Below are 21390 nucleotides of genomic sequence, written 5' to 3'. Positions count from 1 at the left end.
TGTGTTTGACATGTTCAATCACAAGTTTACAGTTTGTATAATTAAAGGAGCCGTATGTAAGAATGTGGCCAAAACTGGTACTGCAATCACTTTCAAATTACTGTAGAGCGGTGTATCCCCTCCCCCTCCTCCCTGACTCCAGGTTGCCAGATAGGCTGCAGGATCCAGCAGGAACGTATACAGGCTGCTACAAGAAGCTTTTTCTGTTAATTATGTTTATGCTTCAAATGAGAGATGTTTTGCAAAGTAATTATATATCGCAAAATTTTACTAATGGTGATTAGCCAAATATAATCGTAAAGATGTACGCTCGTATGTGACAGTACATTGTTAGAACAGTAGCTGTTAGTCTAACTTGTAACGGTAGGTATCTGTCATTTACGTAATTACAAGCACAAGCCTCTGTCACTGTGTCTAATCGATATCAAAGATACAGCTATTCATTTAGCTGACGCTATAAGTGAAAGCGACCAGCTGTATTTTTCAACTTACCCTGCAGTACACGTCCATAACGCTAAAATATGTGATGTGAAAGATTACATTTCATTCTATTATTTTTGGCTGTAGAACTTGCATGATAAACAGTAATGGGCGTACTTATGTTGTTTTCCTCGGCGTCCCAGCATAATGACAGAGAAACGGGCTCTGATAATGCATTGCTAATGATAGTAATGACGACTCGCCGTTTTTATTACCCAAACAATTCCTTACCTTTTCAATTCGATGACCCACCTCCTCCATATGAGCTAACGTAATGTTACTTTGCACGAACATGCATAACTTTGTTCGACTGTCATGAATATTTGAAATGTCCATTTACATAAAGTACAAGTTAGCCAAACATAGATGAATCTTAGTTACCAGTCCAGAAATTCTTCTCCGTTTTCAGCCGTCTCCATCTTTCAAAGGCATCTCCTATACAGATCCTTGTTTTATTTCGGACCTGGTCACAAAGTATTTTGGATTCATAACGAGTTTTTTTTTGTTTCGCAACGTTAGACATTTTTTTTATCTGATTCCCACACGTTTGTAGTTGCAGCTGTGGTAACTAAAGCAGAGCTGGCAATCCGGATGCCGCAACACTACTGACTTCGTGATTGGTAGATAGGTGGAGGGTGACGCATCAGACCAAAACACAACATGACAACATAAACATCAGTTGAGGGCTGCAACTTCACTTTTTAAATGACAATATCCTGGCCAGACTATTGTTGTCAGTGATATAAGTATTTGAAATCAACATGATTTCTTAATGTCTAGTGACATATCAGAGCCATTTTATGATTAATTGAAATAAATTTATTACATACAGCTCCTTTAATGAATTACATTAATTACAGTTTGGAATAAATGAATGTGTCCACTTTGGTGTTATTAGTTGTGTACTAAGCTGGATAATGTACAGTCAGACTGTAGCCGCGTTTCCATTACCCTTCAATTGAAATTGCGAATTGAAAATGCGCCCAATTTCGCAAAAACTCCCATTTATCACAAAAATGTTTTTACGCTCGCATGAGGTGATTTTTCAGGCAATTCGAAAAAGGAATATTTCGCAAAACTGCAATGGAAATAGTTTTTACCGCATTTACAGGTCACCTGACATAGATGAACACGGTATGTTTGGACAGAAGACCAGACAGAGTTCTTTATTAAACTCATAAAATACAAAAGAATTACGAGAATACTTGATACTAAGACTTTGAGGCAGATAGAAGGGAGAAACACCCAGAAGCCGCTCCTCAGTATAAGGGGCTTTCCTTGCCAATAATGCTTGGATAACATGACTAAGTCTCCTTGATTAAAAATAGTGGCTTTGATATATGTAAACCTACCAACACCCATTGCCATGATTTTTGGAATGACTTATCGCAAGTGGAAAAAGTTATATTTTATTTGCATAACATCAGTTAATGAAAACGGCGTCATTTCACAATATTTTTTTTAGCGACATTTAGGAAATAACGCAAAAGTTTTGTGCAAATCTGCAATGGAAACGCGGCTTGTGATTATTACAAAATAACAATACGGTATGCGTTTATTTTACGATAATGACCATTTGACTACATAATCCTTCACATATTTGCTCATCTGTACAGCTGAGCTGTATGAAAAAATATTTTAAGAACTTCCTCTATTTTTAACTCTCAGAGATCCCCAAGACCCATCTGGAGTATGAGAACAAGCTGACCATGAAGATGTTTATGTTCCAGTTTGTGAACTACTACTCTTCCTGTTTCTATGTGGCCTTCTTTAAAGGGAAGTTTGTGGGTTATCCGGGAAACTACAGTTATATGTTTGGAAAATGGACTAGTCTAAGAAATGAAGAGGTGAGACAGTCTGAAATATCAGTTCTCCAGAGGACCTAATGTTCTTCAGGTGAATCTCAAAATAAGTAGGTCTAACATGAAACATGCATTTTAATATTTAGTGTGCCCCCGGGGGCTGTCTGATTGAGCTGACCACACAGCTGCTCATCGTCATGGCTGGAAAACAGATGGTTGGGAACGTCCAGGAGGCTCTGCTTCCGTAAGCGTTATGAACTTTGACCTATAACACTGATTTGGTGTTTGTTTTATACTTGCATTTTTATGTCGCATATGTATTTTTAGAAGGTCAGAATGTAGTTGTCCTCTTGGCAATTTTCAAATCCAAGAAAACACATAATGGTCCCTTGTGTCTGTGTCTCAGACTTCTCAGAAACTGGTGGGGCAGCAGGAAAGGGCGGAGTCATCCAGAAAGTACATACAGTCGATGGGAGCAGGACCACGATCTGCAGAACTTCAGCCAGTTTGGACTCTTCTATGAGTATCTGGAGATGGGTACGATTTTACACACGTATACTATACATGTTGGAGTTATTTGGTGTTGATATAACAAAACACTAGTGAATTATAATTAGTGTACTAGAATTACTATTATTATAATTTATTTAGTTTTGCAAAATTAAATAATATTGTATAATACACTTTTTAAAAAAATATTAAATTGATCAAAAGTGACAGTAAAGACTTACATTGTTACTAATCTTTCTATTTCAGATAAATGCAGTTATTTTGAACTTTCTTTTAATATTTCAAAAATGTTAAGTATCACTACTGTTTCCCCATTGATAGTAATAATAAATGTTTCTTTGAGCAGAAAATCAGCATATTAGAATGATTTCTGAATGATCACGTGACACTGAAGACTGGAGTAATGTTGCTGAAAATCCAGCTTTTTTTTACATTTTAAAATGTAAAACAGTTGTAACCATATTTCAGATTATTGCTGTTTTACTGTATTTCTAATCAAATAAATGCAGCCATGGTGAGCATAAGATACTTCTTTCGAAAAGCATTAAAAAATCTTACTGACTCCAAACTTTTGAACAGTAGTATATATTAAATATAGACTATATATAATACATTTTGCTAATATAATATAATACTATTTTTAATGTTCATTTCTTTATCATTATACATAAAAATATATTTGTTATCTTTAAGTTCCTGTAAAAGAAGTCTCAAGTAAGGATCTGGATCTTCAAATCTGCTAGGGTTGTCTGTGAGCTTTTTCATTCCTTGATCAATTAAACCAGTTGTTCCCTGTGTGTTTTAAACAGTGATCCAGTTTGGCTTCATAACACTTTTCGTAGCCTCTTTTCCACTGGCCCCTCTTCTTGCCCTCTTCAACAACATCCTGGAGGTGCGAGTCGATGCTTGGAAGTTTACCACACAGTTCAGAAGGCCAGTGGCAGCAAAGGCACGCAACATAGGAGCGTGGGAAGAGATCCTTAATGTGGTGGCCATCTTGTCCGTAGTCACAAATGTAAATGCAAACTGTTTTGTTCTGCTTTCTATTTAATTGACTCATCCCATAATGTTACTGTCTTGTGTAAAATTGGATGTGGTTTGCTTAACTTGCTCATTCTCAATATAGCTTACTGATTTTAGTGAAATCAAGCATTATTTCCACCATACTTAAAATCTATTGTGGTTTCTTTTCTCCTCTCATTTGCACTTGAGGCCTTCATCATGGCATTCACCTCAGATATGATTCCTCGTCTGGTCCATCTGTACGCCTACCACCAAGGCAGCGAGGCCTCTATGAGTGGTTACATCACCAACAGCCTCTCCTTTTACAACATCTCTCAGATCCCTGAAGATAACCTACCCGAACCTGGAGAAAACCCATCCTGGTTTAACAGCTCTACCATCACGACATGCCGGTTTGTGATTGCCTTGTGGGAATTATAGTTTGAATTAGATCTACACCTCTATATACTAAATTAACAGCATGATCAATTTATTGTTTCCAGGTATCGGGACTACAGATACCCACCCGGCCATGAAAAGCAATACACACACACAATGCAGTTCTGGCACATCTTGGCTGCTAAGCTAGCCTTCATCATCATCATGGAAGTAAGCAACTGCATGATCCAAAGGACTCTTCATTTAATTTAATTGAGCTAATATGGTGGAATATGCAGGAGAATTTGAAATAACTTTTATTTTTTTTTATTGGGATATAAAGCCTGTGATCAGGAAATTGAAGTAGAGAATTAGAAAAAGCAAGTAAGAGAAAGTAAGCAGTCATTAAGTTCAGTAGCTTACACTACTATTCGAAAGTTTCAGTCAGTAAGATTTGTATTAATTAAATTAATCAAAACTGACAGGAAAACCTTTTACATCGTTACAAATATGTTCTATTTCTAATAAATGCTGTCTTTTTGAACTTTATATACATCAAAGTATCCTGGAAAAAAATGCATCATGGTTTCCAGAAGCAAAAAAAACAAAACAATAGGAAGCAGCACAACTGTTGTTAACATTAATAATTAAAAATAATAAATGTTTCTTGAACACCAAATCAGCAAATTAGACTGATTTCTGGATCAAGTGACACTGAAGACTGGAGAGTGTTTATAGAAATGTTATTTGAGTTTTTGTTAGCTTTAGTTTTTATTTATTACCAGTTCATATTTTAGTGCTTCAACTTCAATTAACAGAAATGTTTTAATAGTTATCATTTTAGATAATAATAACCCTGGTATGTAATAAATAATAGGTCTGTCTGTTAGTTTAAAAACTTGATACTTGAAGAAAGAAATAGTGCAGAAATAGAAAATGGAGGATTAGAACTGTATGTTATGATTTCTGACCATACACTGCTGTGTACTCTGATCTTGCTTTAACATGAACATTGTTTTTAGCATCTGAATTTTTATAAAGAAAATGAAGTGAGCTCAATACAGTGATGAAAAGACGTACTATATGTACATTAATATTTGCTAAGCAGTTAGTTACCTTTTGACACACAAGCGTACCCTGGTTTCACAGACAAGGCTTAAGACTAAAAATTTTAGTACCTTCTCAAGATGAAACACCAGTAATTTTTTTTTCTAAGGCATTTTTATAAAAGCCAGTTTAATGTCCTGATTGAACTATGGCCTAATCATGACTTGATCTAAACCCTGTCTGTGAAACCAGGCCTTAGCGGTCTAAACTTGGTTGTATAGTATGTGCACAAGATGACTGTTCCTCTGTTTCCCCTCGTTTCTCAGCACGTTGTATTTGTGGTGAAATTCTTCGTGGCGTGGCTGATTCCAGATGTGCCGTCAGACGTGAAAGCGCGTATAAAGCGTGAACGCTTTCTGGTTCAGGAATACCTGCACAACTACGAAGTGGAGAAACTCAAGATGCAGCTGAGCCAGAGTTTCTGCCTGTCCACAGAAACGGCCTCACTGCTGCCCTCTAGTCCTAGTAAACACCAAGTGCTTTCTGAATGTATTTGAACATCCATGAGCCCTCAGGACTAATCAAATGTACTGTACACTGCAAAGCATGGAGGAATCGAATCTTCCTGACCCCCTTCAAATATTTATTGCAAAAAAACTGCCCGCCCTCATCCAGACAACTGCCAGAACTTTTACAAAGAACGACGCGCCTAACAATGGTACAAACCTGCAGCTTTTTTTTCTGCTTGCGGTTTATGGGAGAACAATACAGTTTCCTCTTTGTTTTTTTATTTTTTTCACTTATTTTTTTAAACCGCAAACCCTCTGGAATGCAGCCTGGTGCTCCTCATGTTGCCTCGAGAGCAAGTTGCCGTGAAGACAACTTTAGAGTAATCGGATATGACCATTAAAAGACTTATGAAAATGTTTTTCGAAGGCAAATAAAGCTTTTACGTCTGTCCAGCTTGTTGCCATAAACTTTTTCTTGTGAAGATGTGATCTGCATGTTTTTCCCTGTATGTCTGAATGTGAAAGATGTACTTGTAGTCTTTTTTGTTTGTTTTTTGCTTCTCTTTTTCTGATCTGTCAGGGTTTTTAAAAAAATTTTTTTTTTAGATTTAACAGTTAATTATCATGTTTCAATTATCATGTCAATTAACAAGCGTTATCATGTTTCTCAAAGTATTTATATTTTATTGTTGATATTCTTTTAATTAATACTGTAGCTTGTAGAAAATGTACTACCCACTCATTCTGTTCAGTGTAATATTAAAATGTAATGATATTTTTGTTATTATTATTATTATTAGCTTTCTTCAAGGATGTATTGCATCAGAATAATCATATAACATATTTATTATCTTTGTGGAAGGATTGTGTTTTAAGCTCTATAATGACTTGCTATGTATTTTCTGATGCTTCAGAAACTCAAGCCATTATGCATCACCTCATTCTGTCAATGTTTGCAAATATCGTATATCTGAGGCCAATGAACATTATATCTTGTCTGTAATCATGACTAGGAGAACACTAGTCTTTTTTTTATATTATTTCACTGCTGAGTTCTGCACAATTGCACTTAACAGGATCAGTTCAGATTTTTGCCATCAGTTCTCTGTGCATTAGTGACTTTGATATTCACCCTGATAACTGCATTTGATGTTGTAGCAGTGATGGGGCAAATTATTTCAGGGAAACAGGCTTTCAGAGATTCCCCCTATAAGACCAAGTTAAACATCTCTGTTGGTCTATACATGCAAAAGGACACAAATTTAACTGAGTGAGTTGAAGAAATGTATTACTGACCTGGTGCAAAGAGATTTGGTTTGAACTGCCCCATTCGCATTTCAGATGTTTGGTTACTACATTCTCTAGCACTGTTGATAAACACTATTCACTCAGCACCAACCATCCTCTACAGAGACTTGACCGGTTTGAAAACAAGCATGTCAATATTATGTCCCAGGTGTTTGAAAGTGTCCTATCAATTCAACTACACATTACTTCCATGTACACACCATTTTGTGAGCCATACATGTTCAATTCTCACAAATGTGTTATAAATTCTCTCTGTATTTTTTTTTAGACTGTCAAATGTGATTTATGCTGATCTTTTATGGATAATACAATTACTGTTTACAGAATTATTCTGATTATTGTGTGTTGCTATACTTGTAAACAAAGTTTTATTCCAAACAAAATATAATCTATGTGCCCAATGTGACAATATTTAATACATGGTACATGGACATTTTAAAAAAAATTCTAAAAAAAATTAATAAAAAATTGCACTTAGTGTAGGATTTTTTTGTGTTCAGATGAGATCATGCCTTTGCCTTATTTTCTTTGACAATGATACTTATGTGTATTTTTTATTTGGCCTACAAATGTTTACAGGATGAGTTGCATGAAAGCCGTGTGAAAAAAAGAAGTGTGAATATTCATGAATCAAGGTTTTAAAAGAAATTATTGTTTGCATTCCAATGACGAGAATGTGCCAAAATAAATGAAGTATATTACACGTGTTAGCACTTGTTGTGCGTCCTCTTCACTGTCTGCATTACGCTAAATGAACGCAAGATGGCGCCAGCGCTTCACTAAACGCGCCATCGTCAACCTGTTGTGAGCATCTTTCAAGGACGCGCACAGCGTCGCAACAGCGTAGTTGCTTTCCCGTGAAGAGCTCTGTGATTTATCTAGATATCAAAATAATAAATTACTAGTAATTTATGAAAATGCCCCGCCAGCATATCCCGCATTTCCCCCAGCCATTAGAAACAGACTTAATTTCAGAATTATCTGCATTGGCCTCGAATTTGACACACGCGCACATCCAATTGCAATTTTTATTTATTTATTTGAGCTGTGGAGAACAGTGAAACAGAGAGAGGGAGGGGGACTGCGAGATATGTATAAATTATTAATACGCTTTTCCTTCACACCAGCATATAAGCACTTGGACGGGGGGAAACTCCCCTCATTCGGTTTCCATAGCACCGCCCCCAGGAGGCTTGCACTGCCTTTGATGGAAAACAACGATAGGCATTAAAGCACAAATGTAGAAACTTCGAATGTCACGTCACGTGCCTTTCATATACGCATCGAAAAACTATAATTTTCCCGAGACGTGGAACATAATCAGATTATCTGAGGACAAAATAAAAAAAATGTGAATGGAATGTGAACATTGTCCGCCCTCTCTAACCCCTCCCAAAGCAGTGAACCGGCGCTGCTGGTACTGATCCGCCTCGCGCGCAGCACACACTACTAGTTGGCAAAGGAGTGGCGGCGGGAGCTCGCGGCTCTGATCGCGAGACTGTCGCTGACCTTGGTGCTGAACGCTTTCACTTCCCTTAACTGTCACTTTGCACCTAAATAAGTGACAGTAGGAGACAACAAACTGGGCCAGTTCTTATTTGATCATACCTCGTTTTTTATTTGTTGTAATCCGATTTTATTTCCTACTCAATTTAAAGCTAACAATAATTTCTTGACTCAAATCTGAGATGGCATCGCGTGCCCTTATCGCGCGCAGGGCAGTTTATGAGTTTATAATTATGAGTAGACAGAGCCAGACCACTTCTGATATCTCTCTTGTGTAGGCGGATTTTTTTTTCTTCGCTCGTGAATTTTCCTTATCTGTCTTACTGAATCATCGATCCGCAGGGTATCGGTCTGGTATGCTCTGTCATCTCACACAGTGACATGGTACTTTAACATTACCGGGGAAAAACGAGGGATTATCACATTTGGACATGGAGACTCCGAGGGAGCCTGGTTTTGTGCCCAGCAAAGAGGGGCTGAAGCAACTAGCGGGGAAGACACTGGGGCGCGTGTACAAGTAAGATATTTTAACATTTTCCAATTGATTCAGTCATTTTAAAATAATAGGCCTAGAAAAGTGCATATTGTGGCTCTGAATACATATTAACTCTAACTATAGCTATAACGGAACAAAAAATGCACTAATTTGTTTTTAGTTTGATCTGTTCAATAACGAGTTTCCCCGGTCGGGTTTGGCGTCACGCCTCACGGGGACGTGCAGAAAATTATGTAATTCTGCATAATCTTGGGAGGAGGTGATGGAAGCATGCACGTTTTTCTATCTTGAAAGGTTATCATTGTAACCCGGTGATTAAAATGCATTTACGACTGAATAATCGTTCAATCCCCTTGAGTGTCTCTTCTTTTTTTAGAGTTCATTCACATATACTTGCAAAAAAGACCACGATTTAAATCATATGAGAAAATCGGTTAATCCATAATCATTTAACATTGCTCCTTTTATGTGCGCGTGTCTTTAAAAAAAACTTTTTGTAATTGGGGGAAAAGATCGAGCGCTTCGACCTTGGGAACGAATTGTTCTTTCGGAAATGAAAATCCCCCCCCACCACTACATTTCATAAATGTGTCTCATCATATTTAATTTTTTCGTTTAGGCTACTTATAGAAATTTTGTAATCTGGAAAAAAAGAGTATTTTCCAAAATACAAGGATATTGTCTTTTATTTGTCTACTGAAATTAAACAACTGTAATGACGTTCATAATGCAGTTCATGTGCATTTTATGCAGTTTACACGTGCAAAATATTACAAAATAAAATGTATTTAATTCCGTCACACCTGCTTATTAAATCATGTATGAATCGAAATCTATGACATTTTTAATTTCTTTAAACAAATATATTCATACGTGTTTGCACATTAATTTATTGAATCCATCTGCACATACTATAATAGTAATTAACTGTAAGTAAATAACTCTCTTGTTGGATACCCATGGCACTAGTATAATAATATTAATATCGTGTTAGTGAATATGAGTGGACCTAAGCCCGTGTGAATGTAAATAAGGTGAAGGTGAAGGGAATGCTGCAATGCGGTATACAGTGCGCTTTACAGCAGCACACGAAGCATATGTGGAGTTTACATAAAAATATCTGTGGAGGAAAAAATAAATATGCAAACTATTCCTGCATGCCATTTCAATAACTATTGTCTAAATCTGTCCGTACAGTTTAGAGTAGGCCTACTTGTAAAAATATATAGGCCTATTTCAATTCAGTTAAATGCCAAAAGGGTATTTTGATGCGTTTGTCAATAATAAAAGTGATGAAATTCCTATTAATTGGTTCATTCGGACCACAGTCGTTATAGTGTCCTTCAAGGAGTCTGACAACTCTCTTCTGACATATGCAGAGTGCTAGAAAAGAGGCAAAAACCTGGCGACAACATTGAATTGACCGAGGATGGACGGCCTTCCCAGACCAGCGAGAAAAAGCCACCTTTGTGTGACTGCACGTGCTTCGGACTTCCGCGCCGCTACATCATCGCCGTCATGAGCGGCCTCGGGTTCTGCATCTCCTTCGGAATTCGGTGCAACTTAGGCGTGGCAATAGTGAGCATGGTGAACAACAGCACCATTCATCTGAACGGAAAGATCGTCATCAAAGAGGTTTGTGCGCGTGGCACACTTGGGTTTTATATGTTCACGTCAGCTACGTGGTACCCCCACTCACACACACACACACACACACACACACACACACACACACACACACACACACACACACACACACACACACACACAGAGAGAGAGAGAGAGAGAGAGAGAGAGAGAGAGAGACTCAAATAAATTTATGGAAATACAAAAAAATAATAAAGGGAATAATTCAAAGGCACAATGGTTTGTGTTTGTCGAAAAGAGACTTAAACGCCCCAATACCAGCTTGGAAAATATTGAAAACAAGTAGGCTACTCATGCAAAAAAATTGACCTTGGTTAGCCTATATCAAACTCAAATTGATTAACTCTTCAGCTGGAAACTAATCCTTCGCTCTTGTCATTTCATTTATTGTGCACAATAATCAATACATATTTTGTGCTAGCCTAAGTGTTTAAAAAAATAAAAGTTAATCTTTCCCATAACGAATGCTATCATAGGCTAGGCTATATTATATTTTTACCTGTTATTAGAGGTGTGTGGAAACGTGTGCATATTAGCTTGAGGATTTTCATATTTTCAGTTTCTCTCGCCTTTTACAGGATTAATTTTCGACAGGATTTGCAATTTGGTATGTTCTGGTATTTCTCTTCCATAGAAGGCAAAGTTCAACTGGGACCCGGAAACAGTTGGAATGATCCATGGCTCGTTTTTCTGGGGTTATATTGTGACACAAATTCCCGGAGGATACATTTGTTCTAGACTGGCGGCAAACAGGTAAAGCTTTAGAAACATAGACTAATATGTATTTGTTAATTCATTCAGATTATTATTATTATTATTTATATTATTATTATTTCAGTAATTAATTGCTTTTAAAGTCGCATTTGGTTTATATATTTTCCACTTTGCAATAGGCTACCTTAGGAAAAAGCCTAATATTAACGAAAGAACATTAATATGCAAATTAATTATTAACAATTTTACTAACAATAAATATTCTATAACAATAATTGATTTTATTGATAAATTATATAATTTAGTTTTAAACGGATCACAGATGTTTGTCCCTATAATGTTGCAAACCAAGCCATTAAAATGATTGCATCTTACACCCGTTAGCCTACTAAAAGATGGTGTTGCCCACGTTTTCCAAACCAGCAGGATCGCGCACAGAGCTTCTGCACATAACAGGAGCTGGCAATTTTAAATGCAGTCAGTGCCGCATCTCAAGGTGTTAGTCAAACCAACACGAAAGCAGAGCGAAAATAATGCCCAACAAAGAATTTCGTTACATTTATCAAAGATATATTTTAAATGTATTAAACATTATTCGATGTAATAGTAGAAATAATTATTACATGGCTTCAGTCATAAGACTTTAAAAATATTTGAAATAAATATTTGAAATAAGCAATAGCCGAATTCGCATTTGCAAAATCGAGCTGCAAAAATTGTCTAAAGGCCTACATCCGTGGTGCGTTCTTCGTTTTATTCATTAGCTAGCTAATAGCGATGACTGCATACTGTATTATTTAAGACACTGGTTATTCATAGCTCCTGCTGGATCTACCTGTCATTGGAGGAAAAGGGGGATGGGAGGAGCTGATTTAGCACAAGTGCAACCCAACCCCCAATTTGATTGGTCGATTGTGTAAAGACTTGTAAGGAGGGCACGCATTTTGTGTGAAATTAATTTCGTTAAAGCCGATTATAGCTTACTTGACTTTATGTATTGTTATAGTTTTTATTGATTCAATTTTGTTACAGAAAAACGAAGAAAGGAGAAAGATCTCTAACTTACGAAATTCTTATTAAATGTTTAGGAAAACGTCTCAAGTCAAACGTTTCCATTTGAAGGCCATGGTCTTACAGAAGGCATAGGCTAACCTACAGGACTGTTCTAATTTTATTATTACAATATAATCCTTATCAATATGCTAGTATTTTTTATTCAAGTTTTCAAGTGGAAAGGAAATCAAATAAATAAACAAACGTATAAATCACGGTTTCAGACAGGCAGAGGGAGAGTTCATTGCTATGGTTGACTCGTTGCGTGAGTGGCAGACTGAAGGCTGACCCGTCGTGTGAGTTGTAGGATTAGACTCTGTCTTTGGGGCATTCTCCACCTGTTAATGAGGTCCCGGGGGGAACCGTGTCTAATCTGCTCTATGAGGGGGGAATGGCAACCAGCCCCGGACATGCTGCCAGAGGGTTTGGCCGTGCCTCATATATCACGCAACAAATTTATCAAAAATGAAACTGCCATGTCGGTAGCTGGAAATATTTGGAACATTGGACACAATTGGTTCTCGCTTAAACATCTGTTTTGATGGTTGGCCAATAATGCCAAGGATCGACATATTATTGAAATGCTGTGCAATTGTGTTCTATTAACTCAGTACGTCAAATCTTTGACATAATTGACGTCGCAGAAATTATACATCAGTTTTCAGTTCATATTTCGGCTATTGGTTGACGTGATTGAGATGTAATAGAATCAGCGAGTCTCGTGCCGGAGAACTCCCTCAATCCGATTAGCGAGTGCCGGTGGAAGAGAGGTGAGAGAACGGGTCTTGAGCTCTACAGGACGTCAGGAAAATTGGAAATAAATGGAAACACGTAGCCTATTTCTTCACCCCGCGCTACCAATAGGCTATCCCTGTTTTTCTTTTCTTCATAGAAAGAATATTTGAATTGTAGGCTATAATAGGACCATTTTTGGGTTTAAAGAAACCAATGCTGAAATAGAACAGCTTTACACGCTAGAAATAATACATATGTAAAAAATAAAGAATGCTTTTGCATTCTATAATCCAATGGTATGCTATATAATTAAACCATGTTTCCATCTGTTATTCAGGGTATTCGGGGCAGCCATTTTCCTCACGTCCACACTGAATATGTTCATCCCCTCAGCTGCACGTGCTCACTATGGTTGCGTCATATTCGTCAGGATATTACAAGGGCTTGTAGAGGTAAGTGCGATTTTCTCTCATTTCATTCTAATTGCTTGTTTGCTAATAACGATCTAATATCATAACCTTCTATAGGTATTCATATCTAAAATTTGGGCACTTGGACATTTTCTCAAAAAGCCATTTGTGGGAATTCTTTCTAGGAAAAGCCCATGGTCCTGTAACAATCAGTTATGGCCTGAGGATATTCTGAGAGAATAATAACCCAGGCTTTGTCTTTACTACAGTTGCCTGTATTGATCTGTAGAGGCACATGTTCCTATAAATAGACAACTAGATTACTTCCATCTTGACAACGATGTATATATTATTATTTTATTTATAACAAATGGAATATAAATTTGCATTTAAATAGATTTACGTGATGTAACTTTTTATATTTTTTATAATTTGAAAATCTGTCTATTCTTTGTAATCTAAAACTGATGTGTAGTATTATTGTTATCTAGGGTGTGACCTACCCAGCCTGTCATGGGATCTGGAGTAAATGGGCTCCTCCACTGGAAAGAAGCCGTCTGGCCACAACCTCTTTCTGTGGTAATTTACATCTTTATTTTCTTTAAAGCAAATATAGATCAGTGAATGGATAGTAAAGAAAATCGTGTGTCATTGTATTTTGTTTAGCTACCTCATTATTGTTTTCATGTTAAAATTAAAAGATACATTTGTTGTTTGTCCTCAAGAATTCTAGGAAACACTATTTATGCATGGACTGTATTTTCCTGTGTTGTTTTAATGCATTTATTCAGCAATTTTGATTTGGAAGCTGCCAGAGTTGTTTTTGGTTCCATTTGAGCTCTCACATGGCCCTTATCCTCTCCCGTTCTGTAGGTTCCTATGCTGGAGCTGTCATTGCCATGCCTCTCGCTGGGATCCTGGTGCAGTACACTGGCTGGTCATCTGTTTTCTATGTCTATGGTAAGAGTGGTTTGTGTGTGCACCACTGTATGAGCCATGGTTATAGTGTAAAGCATAATTTTATGAGTGTGCTTAGCGGTCTTGATGAGTGTATTTAGAAAGTGTAGTATGGATCAACTCTGATGCTGAGTATTGATTTTTCCTCTGATGCTGCCATGTGTCTATCCTCTGCACTGACACTGAATCTGCCTGTCCCTGTGCCAAGAATTAGCACACTCTGACTGGAAAGCAATGAACTGTAATCCATTTAGTTATATGAGGAGTTTTCAGTCAGCTGATCTTTCTGTATGCTTCTTATCGGACATCATTTTATGATGTTTTCTTTTAATATCAACATCTAATAATTCTTTGTTTCTCTTTAGGGTGTTTTGGGATGTTCTGGTATATGTTCTGGATCTTGGTGTCATATGAGAGCCCTGCTGTACATCCCACCATCACTGCTGAAGAACGCTGCTTCATTGAAGAGAGTATCGGAGAGAGCGCTAAGCTGCTAGGACCTGCAGAAGTGAGTGACCCCAAACATAATCATACTCCAAACTTCTAGCTGGATAAGACTCAGAAGAAAATATCAAAGCACAAAATGCTTGACTGAAGGACTCGAGTCCTAAAAAGAGATGGTTTGACTAATGGAATAAGATCCCCTCTCATGCAAACCTATAAGCATCACTTTTATAATTATCTGTAATTATAATACTCAGTTGTTGCTTGACACAAATCTAATTCATATGGTTGTGCTTTGAAAGATTGTAGAGATTAACAGCATAAAGTGCCATTGTCTATTTATTTTGACATCAGGTTAATAATTGGCACAAGGATGGGATATTTTTTGTTTTAAGATTTTGACCTTCTTTAAGATCGGGAGCTTTGATGGAGAGAGAAACCCCTGTTTGCAGTTACTGTGAACAAAATTATGACATTGCTGTAGTTTAAAACTTGTTTTGAGTGATTTGCAATTTGATAGAGGGTCAATGAAACCATAGAATTATTTAAATTTTCCCTATTACGCTATTTTAAAGGTTCCTAATTTTATTTTGAAGGTCTCATAGGTTTACATGCATCCATGGTCAAAAAACACTTTAATTTTCTCATCATATACATTGCACGTCACCGCTTTTTTCACAGTGTTTGAAATGTCTTGATAAATCATTAACTCTCTCTTAACCCCTCCTTTCTGAGAGCTTCTGCTCTGATTGGTCAGATGGCCCAGTCTGTTGTGATTGGTCAACTGCTTACAGCACGTGTGGGAAATGAAAGGTCCATGACCATATCTGAATTTTAGCTCCAGAGGCTTCCTCAGCACTTGCATACATGAACAGTAACAATGGCATTGGTTTTAAGTCCTCATCCTTTGGAAGAGCATGCAAAGTGGATTTACAGAGCAAAAAAAACAGTGTATTCTTGATATGTCGACATTCTCAGCTACAACTACATTGTTTGAGGGTGGGCCAAAGTACTTAGTAGATATTGTTCACAGCAATGAAGACCATTGGCTGGCATTATGAAAATTTGTTACTAACTTACATAGATATGTTACCCTGGAATTGCTGACGACTCATTCAGAATCAACACTTTCTTTTAGGACAACATTTTTTTTTTGTGCACTTTGATCTTTAAAACTTTGCAGACCTTTTACATGAAACCTTTTTACATGAAAGGTAATATTTGAAAAAGCATATTAGGGGATCTTTAAGTCAGGATGTGTTGAAAAACATGACGAGATAAATGTGTGGCCACCAAAAAATGTGGCCTTTAAAGTCTAAACTTATTTTGTTAATCTATTGTGGTCTTATAGATTTTGAGGTAGACGCCAATATATTTAGTGTCACCATATGAGGATATCTAATTAAATCTGTAACATATCAAAGACATATCTGAGAAGTCTTGCACATCAGTTGTTTTGATGCATTAAAATGTAAGTCAGGTACAGGTACGATTCCTTTGGTGTAAATGCCATGCACTCCTAGAGAACATCAGTACTGACAAAGAATCAAAAATGTTCAAGACATGACAGTTAAAATCATTATCAGTAAGGGTATATTCTAACACTTCACTCAATAAGCTGCAATACTAATTTCTCCTACAGAAATTCAAGACACCTTGGAAGAAATTTTTCACGTCCATGCCTGTCTATGCAATCATTGTGGCCAACTTCTGCAGGAGTTGGACCTTCTACTTGCTGCTCATCAGCCAGCCTGCATACTTTGAGGAGGTGTTTGGCTTTGAGATTAGCAAGGTAATTTCAGTTTACCTTTTATATTGCATGTATTTCAGTTGGAATTTGTTTTAGACAAAATGCATGATTGATTAAAATATTAGCAATTACTTAATCAGCGATTGGATCAAAATGGCTAGCCTTAGAATCTAAGTTGCATATGATTTTTGACTACAATTCCATTGTATATCAGCAAATGGGTGACCTTTGTCATTCCCTAAGGTCTGAAATAGGTTTATGAATTATTCATTGTGAATAGTTCATGATGAATTATTCATTTATTGGTGATTTAAGTCTGTGCTTGCATCTCATTTTGCTCTTGTTTCCTCACTTCCTACAGTTAAACCTGCAATCATGTCTTTGCATCTAGTTGTAGAATTAACATACTAATTAATAGTGATGTCTTGCATATTACAGTAATGTCAGTTTATTCATTTATTTATTTTTATCCAACTACTTCATAATGGTTGTGACCATTTAAATTTAAGTAAAATTAAATGCTCAGTTTTTTTGTAGATTAGACTTTGGACTTTTTTCTTTTTTCTGTGGTGAAACCACATCTTTGGTCAATTGGTCAATGGCTAATGCTTTCATTCTGCAGCGTGTTTTGAATAAGATGCTTCTGAGCCTGACGGCTACTGTCTTATTCAGGTTGGCATGCTGTCAGCCCTGCCCCATCTGGTGATGACCATTATCGTACCCATTGGAGGACAGTTAGCTGATTACCTTCGCGCCAAAAACATCCTGTCAACTACAACAGTTCGGAAGATCATGAACTGCGGAGGTGAGTGGAGCCTATTGCAGGAACACACACAGAGCCATATATGTCCTACATGGCTGAATTTTGGTTAAATCCATGTGAACTAGGAATGTTACATGAGAATTTTTCATCAACCTAAATATTTTACACTTATACCTTTTCGGCATTTCCTCTAAATATATTTTCATTGTCATTTATTTGTCTATTTTAGCTTAGTGAATTGTTTATCCACATGTTTGTTCCTTTCACAGGCTTTGGGATGGAGGCCACTCTATTATTGGTTGTTGGTTACTCGCACAGTAAAGGGGTGGCCATTTCATTCCTTGTGTTGGCTGTCGGCTTCAGTGGATTTGCAATATCAGGCAAGTCTTTAGGGAAACAATATGTCTGATTTAATAATTTCCCATGCAAAACTGCCGTTTATACACAACAATGACAAGAAAAAGCAGCAATAAAAAGCAACCATACGCAGCCAGGGAAGACTGTAAATAATGCCTTATTTGTAACAAAATTCCATTGTCCTCTCAAACACACACTTCCTCCACTGCAGCTTGGAAGGAATACGTGGTTTAGCTGGACTTTTTAAATAATTCATACACACTGTCCCCCGAGAGCAGCCTCACAGGCAGCACATCCAGACAGAGCACTCAATGCCTCCGCTCTACAAGATGGCGTATCTTTCTATTTTTAGTCTGTATCTCCAACATCATGTTAGAGATACTGAAAAAATGTGCACTTGTCTTGATACAGAACAGTATAGAACAGAGTGTTTGAAAATATCTTTCTGTAATGTTGTTTGTTGCAGTGTTATTATAGTATCAGATATACTAGCCTATTATAGTTTTTGTTCATATTTTAAAGTAGATTTTTTAAAATATCTATATAGCTTTATTTAATTTGAGTTATTTTAGTACTTCACAAAAATGAGAAATATTGAAATAAAGTTAATGTTTTTATTTATTTATTTGTTTATTTTAATGTAACGAAAATATTTTTTAATGGTTTTAGTTTTAATGATAACATGCCTGGTTTGTTGTTATTAACGCAGAGCCAAATATAGAAAAATATATAATTTTTTAGTTATTTCACTTTTCGTAAGATGTTAAATAAATTTAAACCTCTATTGTCTATCAGGTTTCAATGTCAATCATTTAGACATCGCTCCTCGCTATGCCAGTATCCTCATGGGAATCTCTAATGGAGTGGGAACTCTGTCAGGAATGGTGTGTCCTCTTATAGTGGGTGCCATGACCAAACACAAGGTAAGACCAGTTTGAATTGTCAGGACTTTCCTTTGAATTCTAGATGTTTAGTACTATGTGTTTGGACTGGATGCCTTGAATGACTGATGTTGCTATAGAAGGTTGAGTTTTTGTCATCTTGATTCCTTGATATTTTATTATACCTGAAATATACATGATATTGTGATATTTAAAAAAAGGTTTTGTGCGACAAATTTTTTGATCTTTCTCCATATTTATTGTCAAAAGTGCTCAGATTTAACTGCATGTTTATTTCATCTGTTATTCTTGCAGCTCCCAGGATGAGTTTCTTTATGTCAATGAATACTTGACAACTCTTTTATCCTTTCAGACCCGAGAAGAGTGGCAGTATGTGTTCCTTATCGCTTCCATGGTGCATTATGGCGGTGTAATCTTCTATGGCATCTTCGCCTCGGGGGAGAAGCAGCCGTGGGCAGATCCGGAGCAGACCAGTGAAGAGAAGTGTGGTTTCATTGATGAAGATGAGCTGGCTGAGGAAACAGGGGACATCACCCAGAGCTACGGTGCCCTGGGAGGTCCAGCCAAGACCTACGGGGCCACCACACAGTTGAACGGAGGATGGGCAGAAGGATGGGATAAACGAGAAGTGTTTGTACAGGATGGTGTGGAAGAAGAGGGTTACGGATACAGGCAGGGTGGGGATTACTCCTAGATCTTGCAAGTACACACTATGACACACACACACACACACACACACACACACACACACACACACACACACACACACACACAGACACAGACACACACAAACATAAACACACAGTGGCGCAAAAAAGTATTTGAAAAAAACTACGCAAGTCACAGTTGAAATCGTGTAAATTCCATTGCATTAAATAACAAGATATCGAACCAAATGCAATCTGCAACAAATCAGCTTTTCTTTAGTGGATGTATAAAGTGTCCATTTGAAGTGTCTTCGTAAACATATGTATATGTAGTTATATATAAATAATGTATATGATATATAGTTATATCATCAAACCTACCAAACTTTTTTTGTAAGATTATAAGTTTTAAAAAATGAGCTAATGTAATGACATTTATACATTTTAACTATGACTTAAACATCCAGATACTTTTTGAGCCACTACATACAGCACAAAATATATGATAGATTTTGTAGTGTCTGTGAGCCCTGAAAAAAGATTACAAAATACAAAACCCTAAGAATTGTTATGTTTGCACAAATTGAAATGATCAAATCCTACATTTAAATATGGATTTAAATGTGTCAATTATACAAAGGGGAAATTCCATATCAAAATTGGCTGACTGTAAATGTTCTATGTATTAAAAAGTAGTAGAGTAACTCAATTCCAAGTGCAATCGTGCTTTACAAGTTTTTCACCCCATTATTCTGAGCCTTTGCAACATAGAGAAGCCTTTAGAGTTAGTCAGGCAACTGGCTTCCAGAACTAAGGCTCAGATAATGAATCTCATCCATGGAGAAAAACTGCTATAGAGAATTCCAACCAAGCAACAGGTTTACACTGTCTTTTTTCTGATTGCACTAAGGGAGCTGTACAATGTCATTTAACAGCACACAAAGTGAGTGTTTATATCTCATGATGTGTTACTTGTCCATCGTATAATTCATGTTTCTGAGAGATTAAAGAGGACTTTGGTCTTTGACACTGCAGAGAAAAAAAAGCACAGTTGTTTAGATGACAAAAGCAACAAAAAATGTTTCTCAAGCTCAGTAGGTGGTTTCAATTGGATGGTGCTGTTCGATTTGGTGTCTGGTGTAACAGATGAAACTTGAGAAGGGGTTTGATTTTAGATCATTGGAAATGCCTGGGAACATTATCGCAAAAACTACAAAAAGCGAAAGCACAGGGTGTCAAAACTACAGACTCTTTAAATTGCATTCCATTCTTTTAACTCCATGCCATTTTGACATCTGTGAATGTTAGTTATGCATGGGTTCAAATTGTTTTTGTAAATGTTTTTTTTTTTATTTGACTATAACTATGTTCTTTTACTTTACAAAACTGTTACTGACGTGTCAATTTCTTTGCACAATTAACCAAAGGTAACCTGTAGTGTGGGATTTTAGCTGGGATGGGGGAAAAGTGTCCATTGGGAAAACAAGGGAGAACCTGTCTAAGGGCTGACACAGTCCTAGCAGCAGGTAATAACCATATCCAATGTACAAAGCAATAAAGCCATGGTAACAGTTACTTAGCAGTCACTTCACCCAAAAATATGTAACAAGTTAGCACATTTAACTGTAATCATTTTGTTTTAAATGTTTTGTGATGACAATTAAAAAAAAGAAAAGATTAAACAATTACTTACTGTTAAAGTATAATATATATATATATATATATATATATATATATATATATATGAAAATATATTTAGATTTAGTAAGAGTCCAGTGCAACTCTCTTTGAGAGTTTGTGTGCTGGACCCACTCACCAGAAGAGAATGATTCTTAAGTGTCACCTGCAGCTGCTTCCCGGCCGGGCGAAAGTCTTTCCGGGGTCCTCAGCTCCGCAGGTGGCCGCACCTCTGTAGTCGTCCTGTATGGTTGCCAGTGGTTGCTTTTTGAGAGTATGTTGTTGTCGGGTATCTT

The 21390-nt window shown here is 36.8% G+C and overlaps 2 protein-coding genes across 3 annotated transcripts in view; both read left to right on the top strand.

Annotated features, from left to right (window-relative positions):
• Nucleotides 1-7746, top strand: part of ano5b (anoctamin 5b) — a 40768-nt gene extending 33022 nt beyond the window's left edge. Inside the window, exons 13-19 of one of the 2 annotated variants that reach the window (XM_077228667.1) lie at nucleotides 2149-2327; nucleotides 2429-2526; nucleotides 2689-2819; nucleotides 3602-3807; nucleotides 4005-4207; nucleotides 4298-4403; nucleotides 5546-7746. In XM_077228667.1, the coding sequence (XP_077084782.1) occupies nucleotides 2149-2327; nucleotides 2429-2526; nucleotides 2689-2819; nucleotides 3602-3807; nucleotides 4005-4207; nucleotides 4298-4403; nucleotides 5546-5776 (1154 nt within the window). In that variant the 3' untranslated portion in view covers nucleotides 5777-7746. The remainder of the gene's footprint in view (nucleotides 1-2148; nucleotides 2328-2428; nucleotides 2527-2688; nucleotides 2820-3601; nucleotides 3808-4004; nucleotides 4208-4297; nucleotides 4404-5545) is intronic. The other variant, XM_077228668.1, reaches the window with a different exon arrangement.
• Nucleotides 7747-8236: 490 nt separating this feature from the next.
• slc17a6b (solute carrier family 17 member 6b) lies at nucleotides 8237-21092 on the top strand. Its single transcript, XM_077228676.1, has 12 exons — nucleotides 8237-9059; nucleotides 10418-10673; nucleotides 11320-11438; nucleotides 13525-13639; nucleotides 14089-14176; nucleotides 14471-14557; nucleotides 14920-15062; nucleotides 16641-16790; nucleotides 17421-17553; nucleotides 17781-17891; nucleotides 18664-18791; nucleotides 19123-21092. The coding sequence occupies exons 1-12, from the start codon at nucleotides 8974-8976 to the stop codon at nucleotides 19462-19464; spliced, it is 1758 nt and encodes a 585-aa protein (XP_077084791.1). The 5' UTR covers nucleotides 8237-8973; the 3' UTR covers nucleotides 19465-21092.
• Nucleotides 21093-21390: the final 298 nt, after the last annotated feature.

This window comes from Siphateles boraxobius, unplaced genomic scaffold (genome assembly GCF_051911475.1).
Source record: "Siphateles boraxobius isolate OS27281-9 unplaced genomic scaffold, OSU_SipBor_1 130, whole genome shotgun sequence".
Lineage (NCBI taxonomy): Eukaryota > Metazoa > Chordata > Actinopteri > Cypriniformes > Leuciscidae > Siphateles > Siphateles boraxobius.
Note: the sequence above shows the minus strand (reverse complement) of the source record. Positions and strands in the feature narration are given on the sequence as shown.